Below are 13094 nucleotides of genomic sequence, written 5' to 3' on the forward strand. Positions count from 1 at the left end.
ATGTAAATCGCTGCCTAGGCAGCGATTTACATAAAAAAAAAATTTTTTTTTTTTGTAAATCGGCAGCGATTTATGTTTTTTTAAAAAAAAAATTTTTTTTTATAAATCGCTGCCCTGGCAGCGATTTGTAAGAAGAAAAAAACTTTTTGGCAAAATCGCTGGTGGGGCAGCGATTTTACTTTTTCAGTTGAAGTAAATCGCTGCCGGCGGAGCGATTTTACCGTTTTGGTTTATATAAAATTTTATATACCCTTTTGGAATTTTTGTTAATATTTTCTACCATTTGAGTTTCGGACTCGTTTATTGAAGATCCTTTTAATTTTGATTCAAAGTTGTAGAAAAATTTCATTCAAAATACATCATGAATATCTTTGCTACTTAGCATTTTACTATTTATGTATCTTGTTTAAATTGATAAATATTGTATTTATACTAGATACATTAAATTAATAATTGTTGCCCATAAAATTTTAGATCGGTACATTACCTTGTGAAAGTTGCTATGTAATTGATACATTTAATATAAGTTCAAATATCCATATAATATCTAAAAAATAGTGCATGATACGTTACTATTTATGTATCTCGATTAAACTGATAAGAATTGTATTTATACTAAATACAGTAAGAAAGTAATTATTGCCCATAAGATGTTAGATTTGAGATTGATGCATTACCGTGTGTAGAAGCTATGTAATTGATACATTTAGTATAAAATCGAATTTTCGTATCATAACTAAGAAATTAGTATATGATACATTACTATTTATGTATCTTCTTTAAATTGATAAGTATTGTAATGTTACGGGACACATTAAACATGTAATTGTTGCCCATAATTAAGTTATTTGGTTTGAGATCGATACATTTAGTATAAATTAGTACTTATGTATCATGCCCGTATAATTTGACGTGGCTATGTATCATATAAAAAATTAATTATGAATATGATAAACAATGATATAGTTAAAAAATAGTATTGCACATAGATAGCAAACTTATGATACATACCCATTTATACAAGTGACAGTTTTAATAATTCGTTTTTGTCCTAATTTTCTCCATATTTATTTTGTCATGTCCATGTATGGTTGGTTTATTTTGAGTATGAAAATTACCCCAATATCCACATGATTTTTCAGTACAAAAAAAGAAACGGGAAAGAAAAAAATAAATAAAGAACTAGCTCTTGATTAACTTTAAATCATTATTTGTACTGAGAAAATATTTAAAATTCAAAATAAAGGTGTGATAAGGTAATTGGTGATATAGTGGAGTAATTATAGGCATGAAAATGGGGGGAAACAGTCGAGTTGGAAGATTGAAAATATGTATCTGAAAATGAGAGAACTTGAGAAAAAAAAGGGTTTTTTGTAAATTTTTAAAATGGTAGGAAATAATATAAAATATGGTAAGAAAAGATGTCTAGTTAGGTAATTTTTCCTAAAACTAATGGAAATAAAGCAAACACGTGATTTTTATTTACGATAAGCCACTATAGTTTGAAAAATTACAATTTATAATTTTATGTAAGGATTTTATAAGAAATTTCTCTCTCTAGCACAGACAGTTGCAACCCAGAAAATATTTCACATACATATGAATATATTTTATATTACATATCAAATATATATGTATCAAAAATATTTGATAAAAGTGAAATCAGACATAGAAAATTAGGACTAGTTACCAAATGACACTTGAGGAGATTTGGATTACTTGTTTTTGTTATTTTAATTTACAAATAAATGCTATTTGAATCGGATCACATCTGATAGAAGAAATGTTTGAATCTCTAATAGACTTAAAGAGTCCTCCGCCATTGTGACTGATCTAGTAGATGGCTTTATTGTCAAGTATGAACAGTTGCAACATGTTCTTGCACATATACAAAGGTACATGGCTGTACATTTTGTAATTGTTTGTATCCACATACAACTGTATTTATTCTTAATTCTTATTCTTCCTTTAATAGTCAAAATGCTGATCTTAAAAGGAAGCTTGAAGCAAGACAAATACAAGTTCAAGCTAGTAAAAGCCAAGGGCAATGTGCTTCTCCTCCTCTTAGTCCTACGACTGAAGAATGGTTGAATGATCTCATTCAAGAGAGACTCAATTTGACAGTAGCGAGGATGCATCTTAATATCTGTTGCACTTTTGTTTGTATCCACATACATCAGTGTATTTAATTTTAATTGTTTTTCTTTCCTTTAATAGTCAAAATGTCAATTCATTAACTGCAGTTTTTAATCTTGTAATAGTTTTACTCTGCATTTATAGTCCTTTGACATTAGAGATGGGCTATATACTGTACTGAAAGGTTCTCTTTCCTTTCATATGAATGAAATTATCTAGTGTTATTTTAGCTAGCTTATTTTACTGTTTTTCCATTTTCTTATCTTAGTATCGATTTTCATTTGCAAAAGCTTATTTTGCAACATTTGGTATCACAACACTCTCCTGAGCTAAGTGGATATTCAACTATGGCTAATGATATGACAGAGATCAAGGCTATGTTTGATAGAATGACATTAGAGATGGCTAACTTCACTATGAGGCAAAGCCAGACCGAAGAACAACACGAGAAGGCCATAGTTGCATTGCGTGAGTCTATCAACACTACTACACAAAATGTAAAGGGAAAAGGGGTAACAGGTAGTGAAGCTCCTGGTGATATTTACACCCCATCTGGAGACCCCGTGGTTCGGGCTACTACTGTCTCTACTGGTAACCTCCCTATGTTTCAATCTCCTATGGGTTATCAGTATGGATCTGGGCAGTATCACACACCACCAAGAGGTCATTACACTAAAACATCATGGGGTTATGCAGCCATGTATCCGGGGGCAGATTCCAACAACAGGCCAAGGAGGTGGAGGTTTTGTTCACCCTATCCCTCACTCACCTGTATCCCATGGTAGTGGATCACTATCTCAGACTTATAATATTGTGGCAAAGAACCTCTAAGTTGTACAACAATTTACTGGGATTCAGCTAAAAGAACAAAGTTCAAGGCCGATAATTCCATAGACGGCTATGGGGTAATCTTAATCTTTATGAGCACATAAGATTTAAACTCTACATGAACAACATAGAACATATACTCCAATGTCAATTAAAAGCAAAACATACGGAGGAAGTTGAAATATAATCATCCATTAATAAGATTAACAAGCATGCATGATATTAAGGATCACATTAAGCTGCATAAGCAGAAAATGAAATAGGTATGAAAAAGATAAAAAGAGATCCAAACAACATACAACATATTCAACACAATAAATCTGTGTGTAAAATAAAAAATAAAACAGAAATGGTTTATTCTTCAAGTGAAATGGTGTAAGAAGCAAAAGGCAGAATGGTAGTTCCAAAACTAGGAAATTTAATCTTTAACTTCAGGCAAGTTGATGGTTCAGCTTTTGCTATCAGATTACCAGGAATTGGTTTTCTGATACCAGAATGCTCACTCTCGCTAACACTTCTACTCCCCTTAAGTCCTTGCGTTAAAGGATCTTCTCGGGTGATATCTTTTACTTTGTGCAACGTATGACCCTTTGACTTAAGCTGGGCTTGTTAACTGCATAACACAGTAAATATCGTTTGATTATATAGTAGCCCTCCAATTCACTCAGAGAGAACGGCATGACCTTGTTGTTTCCGAATTTTGCTATAGCACATATAGACACCAGAGGACAAATTTTTTGAGACGAGAAATATATTTCTCATAATCTCCGGGAGTCAAAACTGTAGCAAGAGCATCAATACACTCGGATTGGATCACCTGAACGTGAGACTTCATAAGCACTTCTCTAGGTGGTCCTCAAGCTTTAGAATTACACAATGGACTTCGTATTAACTCCATAATTAATCTATTAACTCAATGATTACTCAAAGATTAATTATCTTAGCCCAAATCCCACAATAAGACCATGGAGCATCTAACAGGACTATATGAGTTTATTTGCCAGGCATGCAAACCCCAAGAAAAAGAAATTTGCTATAAAATAGATAGAGCTAAAACGACAACCTCCACGAACAATGGAAGGGCTCACCTCAACAACAGAATCGACATGAACGGACTCGTTCATCACTAGTCTCACCCTCCATGAAAATATCTGCATAGACATCTAGGTATGGACTAAGGAGTGAGCTAAACCTTAGCTTCAAATCGCCATCACAGTGACTTAAACATTAAATTTCTCAAAGAATGCTAAACCTCATAATTGCCAAAACAGAAGAGCTTCAAATACTGTCTCACGAACAACCAATCATTGTCAAATCCTTTGTCCTTTAATCATTATAAGGTATGGGTTATGATTAACTTTATGAAAATTATTGCCACATACATACTATAAATCTATACCATATAAACCACAGTAAGTCTGCCAATACCTGAAGCTTATTATCACCCGAAACAGTGGTCTATGAAAGTAATCGGGATATTTGACACCTCGGCTCCATAAATAAGGTCTTATCAGACGTTCACGTAATTTTCGGTAAAAATCACCTCGAATTTTCGGATCACCAAAAAAGATGGTGAACTATAACACACGAAAACTGAAAAAATGGTGGATAGCTATTGCAAATATTTTAAACAAAAATCATGTCGAAATTTCAGATCACCAAAAAAAATGGTGGATAGCTATTGCAAATGATAACCGATAAAATGGAGGGTTTACCTGCTCTAGAGCTTGTTTGACCTTGAAAATGGATCGTTTTTGCCGTGGTAACCAATTAGCTTCATTGATAAGGTGTTAACAGACACCCATGTAAATATTCAGCAAAAATCACGTCGGAATTCTGGATCACTAAAAATTTCATGGACTATAGCACACGATAAAATGGGGGTTTACCTGTTTTGGGCTCATTTGACCTTGAAAATTGGTCGTTTGGTCGTGGTGACCAACCGGCTCCAAATCTAAGGTCTTAAGGATGTACAAGTAAATTTTTGGCAAAATAGACGTCGAAATTTCAGATCATCAAAAAAGAGGGTGGACTATAGCACACGAAAATTTAAAAAATGAGGAGTTTACTTGCTCTGGGCTCGTTTGACCTCTAAAACGGGTTGTTTTGGCCGTGGTGACAAATTGTGTCCATAGATAATATCTTAAACTGACGTTTATGTAAATTTTTGGCAAAAATGACGTCAGAAAATATCCTAAATTTTCTCAATTGAAAATTGAAAAAATGAAAAAATGGGGGGTTGCTATAGTCCATAGATAATATCTTAAACTGACGTCCATGTTAAATAGGGGTTTACTTGCTCTAAGGCTCGTTTGACCTTGAAAATGGGTCCTAACGGATATCCATGTAAATTTTTGGTAAAAATCAATTCTGAATCACCCAAAAATCTCATGGACTATAAAACACAACAATCGAAAAAATGGGAGTTTACCTTCTCTTAGGCTCAATTGAACTTAAAAATGAGTAGTTTTGACCGTGGTGATCAACCGCCTCCATATCTAATGTCTTAACACGTATAGGTAAATTTCGACAAAAAAAGTATCATAATTTTGGATCAATAAAAAAATGGTGGACTATAACACAAAAAAAATGGCAAAATGAAAGGTTTGCCTGCTTTGGGTCGTCTGATCTCTAAAATGGGTCATTTTGGTCGTGGTGACCAACTGACTTCATAGATAAAGTTTTAACAGAGTCCATGTAAATTTTTAGCAAAAATCACGTCGGAATTCCATATCACCAAAAAATGGTGGACTATAGCAAGGAAATCGGCAAAATGGGGGGTTTACCTACTCTAGGCTCGTTTAACCTTAAAAATGGGTTATTTTTCCCGAGGTGACCAATTGACTCCATAGATAAGGTCTTAACGGACGTCCATGTAAATTTTTGGTAAAAATCACGTCAAAATCTAGATCACCAAAAATATCAAGGGCAATAGCACACGAAAAATCGAGAAAGTAGGGGGTTTTACCTGCTCGAGTGCTTGTTTGACCTTGAAAATGGATCGCTTTTATCGTAGTGACAAATCAAATCCATAATTAAGGTCTTAACTGACGTATAAGTAAATTTTTGGCAAAATAGATGTTAGAATTCCACATCACCAAAAAAGATAGTGGACTATAGCACACGAAAATTGACAAATGGGGAGTTTACCCGCTCTGGCTCGTTTGACCTTTAAAATGGTTGTTTTGGCTGTGGTGAGTAACTGGCTCCATAATTAATGTCTTAACGGATGTCCATGTAAATTTTTTATAAAATGACGTTGGAATTCCGGATCACCAAAAAAGGTGGTGGACTATTAGAACACGAAAATCAACAAAATGGGGGTTTTATCTGCTCTAGGCTCATTTAACCTTGCAAATGAGTCTTTTTTATCGTGGTGACTAACTGGTTCCAAAGATAAAGTCTTAACGGACGTTCATGTAAATTTTTGGAAAAACCACGGCGAAATTCTGAATCACCAAAAATCCAATGAACTATAACACACAAAAATCAGCAAATGTAAGGTTTACCTGCTAGGCTCGTTTGACCTTGAAAATGGGTCATTTTGGCTGTGGTGACCAACCGGCTCCATAAATAAAGTCTTAACGGACGTACAATTAAATTTTCGGTAAAGGAAACGTCAGAACTCCGGATCACCAAAAAAAATGATGGACTATAGCATACAAAAATTGGCAAATGTGGGTTTTACCTGCTCTGGGCTCGTTTGACCTCTAAAATGGTTCATTTTGATCGTGGTGACTGGTGACCAACTAGCTTCATTGATAAGGTCTTAACGGACGTCAATATAAATTTCGATAAAAATCACATTGGAATTCTGGATCACCTAATATCTCATGGACTATAGCACACGAAATTGGCAAAATGGGGGTTTACCTGCTTTGGGCTTGTTTAAATTTGAAAATGGTATGTTTGGCCGTGGTGATCAACCGGCTCAATACCTATGGTATTAACGAACGTACAGGTAAATTTTCAGCAAAAAATACGTCGAAATTCCATATTACCAAAAAAATAGTGGACTATAGCACACGAAAATTGGCAAAATAGGAGGTTTACTTGCTCTGGCTCGTCTGACCTTGAAAATATTTTTTTTCCATGGTGACCAACTGGTCCCGTAGATAAATTCTTAACAGACGTCCTTGTAAATTTTAAACAAAAATCACGTTGGAATTTCAGATCACCAAAAAAGATGGTGGACAACTATTGCAAATGAAAATCGATAAAATGGAGGATTTACCTGCTCTAGAGCTCTTTTGACCTTGAAAATGAGTCGTTTTTCCATGGTAACCAATTGGCTCCGTTAAAAAGGTCTTAAAAGACGTCCATGTAAATTTTTGGCAAAAATCATGTCAGAATTTTGGCTCACCAAAAATTCCATGGACTATATAACTCATGAAAATCAGCAAAATGGGGGATTCACCTACTCTAGCATTTGTTTGACCTTGAAAATAGATCTTTTTGGTCGTGGCCAACCGACTCTATAGATAAGTTCTTAACGGACGTACAAGTAAATTTTTGACAAAAAAGACCTCGGAATTCTAGATTACAAAAAAAGATGGTAGACTATAGCACATGAAAATTGACAAATGGGGTGGGGGGGAGGGGTTACATGCTCTGGGTTGTTTGACCTCTAAAATGGGCCGTTTTGGCCGTGGTGACAAACAAGCTCCATAGCTAATGTCTTAACGGACTTCCATATAAATTTTCGACAAAAATAATGTCGGAATTCTGATCACCAAAAAAGATGATGGACTTAGCACAAGAAAATCGACAAAATGGGAGGTTTACCTGCTCTAAGGCTCGTTTGACCTTAAGAATGAGTCCTTTTTTCTGGGGTTTCCAAACGTCTGCATAATTAAAGTTATAACGGACATCCATGTAAATTTTTGGCGAAGAGAGAAGACATTAAGTGATAACTGAAGTTGTCCCGAATTTTCAAAAAGACACCTAAACTACTCAACTGTTCTATTACCCCCGTAAATAATTTTGAACTGATATTATTACATCATTTATTGTCCACCTGGCATGGAGAGTGTATGCACTCTCTTAAAGAGGGTGAACAAACAAAAAAAATGAATATAATTTTATTTTTGCAAATATTTTGCTATAAAATATATTTTCTTGTTTTTCTTATTATTTAACTTTTTCTCCTTATTATTTTTTTCTTTTTCTTTCTTCCTTCTTCTTCAAAAATTCATTTTCATCTTCATTGAAGCTCCTCACTTTAAATGTCACTTTTTATCACAATTTCATCTCTACTTTTTAGTACTATTAGTTTAACTCTCTTTAATTTAAAACTATATCTAATCATTTTATTACATTCAAAGAATTTGTGCTATCAAGATAGTAGATATTATTTAGTTTTTTATCCAAATTTCAATTAAATTTTTTCAAATTTTGGAGAATTATGATTCTTTCAAAATTATCATTCTAGTTTTGAAGTTATATGAAAATGAGATGAATTAATGAGATGATTAGGAAGTATCATATAATTTTTATTTTATCCGATTTTAATTAAATTCTTTCAATTTTCGGGGAGTTAATTTATTCTTTTAAAATTATGATTTCTAATTTTGGATTTATATGAAAATGTGTAGTTGATGATACTTCAAAATTTTACTTTTTTTAGAAAAATAATTAATTTTTTTATCAATAATTTAGTAAAGTCTACATAATAATATGAATAGAATTTGATGGAGAAGAAGAAAAAGAAAAGAAAAGAAAAAAAATGGGATTAAGGTGCAATTTGACATGCGGGGTGGGAGGTGAAGAAAAAAGAAAGAAAATGGAGAGGTGGAAGATGAAATGAAATTAAAAAAAAAATCAAAATTAAAATTCAAAAAAGTAAGAGAGAGAGAGAGAGAGAGAGAGAGAAATAAAGGAAAAAAAAGATAAGGAAAAACTTAAAAATGAAAAAAAATACATTTGTAATTATATTAACACGTGTCATGTATTGATCGGTGTGTGAACAAACTTGCTTCTTAAAATTTGGAGCTGATAAAAAAATGGTTACAATAATACCGGTTCATAATTATTTAGTGGGGTAGTAGAACAATTACAAAGTTAAAGTCTCTTTTAAAAATCCGGGACAACTTCAATGGTTACTTTATGTCTTTTCTCACGCAAAAATTGACAAAATGGGTGTTTACCTTCTCTGGGGATCATTTGACCTTGAAAATTGGTCATTTTGATTGTGGTGACCAACCAACTCCATGTCTAAGGTCTTAACTAAGGTACAGGTAAATTTACGACAAAAACGACATTAGAATTTTGAATCAACAAAAAAGATGGTGGAATATAACTCACAAAAATTAGCAAAATTAAAGGTTTACCTGCTCTGCGGGTCATTTGACCTCTAAAATGGGTTATTTTGGCTGTGATGACCAACCGACTCCATAGCTAAGGTCTTAACTAAAGTACAGGTAAATTTACGATAAAAACGACATTAGAATTTTGGATCAACAAAAAAGATGGTGAAATATAACTCACGAAAATTGGCAAAATTAAAGGTTTACCTGCTCTGCGAGTCGTTTGACCTCTAAAATGGGTTGTTTTGGCCGTGGTGACCAACTGGCTCCATAGATAAGGTCTTAAAGGATGTCCATGTAAATTTTTGGTAAAAATTACGTCGAAATTCTGGATCACCAAAAAATGCATAGACTATAGCACAAGAAAATCGGCAAAATAGGGGGTTTACTTGCCTGGGCTCGTTTGACCTTGAAAATGGGTAGTTTTGATCTTGGTGAACAACTAACTCCATAGATAAGGTTTTAAGGGATGTACATGTAAAGTTTCGACAAAAAAAGACATCGAAAATTCATATCACCAAAAAATATGGTGGACTTTAACACACGAAAATTGAAAAAATGGGGGATCAACCCACCTGGGCTCGTTTGACCTCTTAAATGGGCCGTTTTGACCATGGTGACCAATTGACTCCATAACTAATGTCTTTATAGACATCCATATAATTTTCAGAAAAAATGATAAGGGAATTTCGGATCACTAAAAGAATGGTGGACTACAACACACATAAATCGGTAAAAAGGGGGTTTAGCTGTTCTAAGGCTCGTTTGACCTTGAAAATGGGTATTTTTTGCCGTGGTGACCAACTGACTCCATAATTAAGGTCTTAACGACGTCCATGTAAATTTTTTGCTAAAATCACGTCAAAATTACGAATCACCAAAAATCTCATGTACTATAGCACACAAAAAATAGGAGAAATGGGGGTTTACCTTCTCTGGGCTTGTTTGATCTTGAAAATGAGCCGTTTTGATCATGGTGGCCAACCGACTACATACCTAAGGTCTTAACTAACGTACAAGTGAATTTTTGATAAAAAAAGACATCAGAATTTTGGATCAACAAAAAAGATGGTGGACTATAGCACAAGAAAATTATAAAAATGGAAGGTTTACCTGCTCTGGGGGTAGTTTGACCTTTAAATGGGTCGTTTTGACCGTGGAGACCAACAAACTTTATAGATAAGGTCTTAACGAATGGTCATGTAAATATTTGCCAAATATCACGTCGGAATTCTGCTTACCAAAAATCTCATGAACTATAGTGCACGGAAATTGGTAAAATTGGGGGTTTACCTGCTTTGGGGCTCGTTTGACCTTGAAAATGGATCTTTTTTGTCATGATGACCAACCGACTCCAAATCTAAGGTCTTAACGGATGTATATGTAAATTTTTGGCAAAAAAGACGTCAGAATTCCAAATCATCAAAAAAGAGGGTGGACTATAGCACATGAAAATTTGCAAAATGAGGGGTTTACCCGCTCTGAGCTCGTTTGACCTTGAAAATGGATTATTTTGGTCGTGGTGACCAACCGACTCCAAATCTAAGGTCTTAACGGACGTACAAGTAAATTTTTGGCAAAAAAGATGTCAGAATTCTAGATCACCAAAAAACATAGGGGAGTATTATAGCACATGAAAATTGGCAAAATAGGGGGCTTACTTGCTCTGGAGCTCGTTTGACCTTGAAAATGGATCATTTTGATCGTGGTGACCAACTGGCTCCATAGATAAGGTCTTAACGGACAACCATGTAAATTTTCGGCAAAAATCACGATGGAATTCTGGATCACCAAGAAAAATGGTGGACTATAGCACACGAAAATTGGCAAAATTTGGGGTTTACCTACACTGGGTTCGTTTGACCTTGAAAATGAGTCGTTTTTCCTGTGGTGACCAACTGACTCCATAAATAAGGTCTTAACAGACGTCCACGTAGATATTCGGCAAAAATCATGTTGGAATTTCGGATCGCCAAACATCTCATGGATTATATAGTACACGAAAATTGGAAAATGTGAGGTTTACCTACTTTAGGGCTCATTTGACCTCTGAAATGGGCCGTTTTGGCCGTGGTGACCAACTGGCTCAATAGTTAAGGTCTTAACGGATGTTTCTGTAAATTTTTGGCAATAATGATGCTGGAATTTTGGATCACCAAAAAAGATGATGGACTATAGCACACGAAAATTGGCAAAATAGGGGGTTTACCCGCTCTGAGCTTGTTTAACCTCTAACATGGGTCGTTTTGGCCGTGGTGACCAACTGGCTCCATAGCTAATGTCTTAATGAACGTTCATGTAAATTTTTGGCAAAATGACGTCGAAATTCCAGATCACCAAAAAAGATGGTGGATTATAGCACATGAAAATCGACAAAATGGGGTTTTACCTTCTCTAAGGCTCATTTGACCTTGAAATAGGTCCTTTTTGCCGTGTTGACCAACAGGGTATTAACTGGCGTCCATGTAAAATTTTCAGCAAAAATCACGTTGGAATTTCGAATCACCGAAAATCTCATGGACTATAACACACAAAAATTGATAAAATTGGAGGTTTACCTTCTAAGGAGCAGGTTTGACCTTGAAAATTGGTCGTTCTGGCAGTGGTGACCAACCGGTTCCATAGCAAAGGTCTTAACGAACATATAAGTAATTTTTCAGCAAAAAAGACGTCGGAATTTTTTATCACCAAAAAAAATGGTGGACTATAGCACACGAAAATTGGCAAATAGGGGGTTTACCTAATCCAGGGCTTGTTTAACCTCGAAAATCGTCCATTTTGGCAGTAGTGACCAACTGACTCCATAGATAAGTTCTTAATGAACGTCCATGTAGATTCTTGGCATAAATCACATCCGAAATTCTGGATCACCAAACATCATGGACAATAGTACACAAAAATTAGCAAAATAGGGGGGGTTTACCTGCTCTGGGCTCGTTTAACCTTAAAAATGGTCTATTTTGGTCAGGGTAACTAACCGGCTCAATAACTAAGGTCTCAACGGATCTACAAGTAAATTTTCATCAGAAAAGAAGTCAAAATTTCATATCACCAAAAAAGATAATGGACTATAGAACACGAAAATTGACAAATAGAGGATTTACTTGCTCTTGAACTCGTTTGACCTTAAAAATGAGTTGTTTTTGTCACGGTAACCAATTGGCTCCATAGATAAGGTTATCACTGACGTCCATGTAAATTTTCAGCATAAATCACGTCGGTATTTTGGATCACCAAAAATATGGTGGAATAGCAAACAAATATCAGCAAAATGGAGGGGGGGTTACATGTTTTGGGACTCGTTTGACCTTGAAAATAGGTCTTTTTTGTCGTGGTGACCAACTGGTTCAATAGATAAGATTTTAACTGACGTCCACGTAAATTTTGGCAAAAATCACGTCGCAATTTTGGATCACCAAATATCTCATGGACTATCGCACACGAAAATTGGCAAAATGAAGGGTTTACTTGCTCTGGGGCTCGTTTGACCTTGAAAATAGGTCTTTTTTGTCGTGGTGACCAACTGTTTCAATAGATAAGATTTTAACGGACGTCCATGTAAATTTTGGCAAAAATCACGTCGCAATTTTGGATCACCAAATATCTCATGGACTATCGCACACGAAAATCGGCAAAATGAAGGGTTTACTTGCTCTGGGGCTCGTTTGACCTTGAAAATGAGTTGTTTTTACTGTGGTGACTAACTGACTTCATAGATAAAGTTTTAACAGACGTCCAGGTAAGTTTTTTAAAAAAAGACGTCATAATTCTTCTGGTTCAAACTCGTTTGTCTCCATTCCGTTCGAATTTCATCAATTGATTATC

General features: G+C 34.7%; 1 protein-coding gene across 1 annotated transcript in view; it reads right to left on the reverse strand.

The window, feature by feature from the left end:
• The window catches only part of LOC107003596, an 11930-nt gene extending 10107 nt beyond the window's left edge, over positions 1–1823 (reverse strand). The window contains exon 1 of the mRNA XM_015201925.1: positions 1770–1823. Coding sequence (XP_015057411.1) covers positions 1770–1823 — 54 coding nt within the window. The remainder of the gene's footprint in view (positions 1–1769) is intronic.
• Positions 1824–13094: the final 11271 nt, after the last annotated feature.

Source organism: Solanum pennellii, chromosome 11 (assembly GCF_001406875.1).
Source record: "Solanum pennellii chromosome 11, SPENNV200".
Classification (NCBI taxonomy): domain Eukaryota; kingdom Viridiplantae; phylum Streptophyta; class Magnoliopsida; order Solanales; family Solanaceae; genus Solanum; species Solanum pennellii.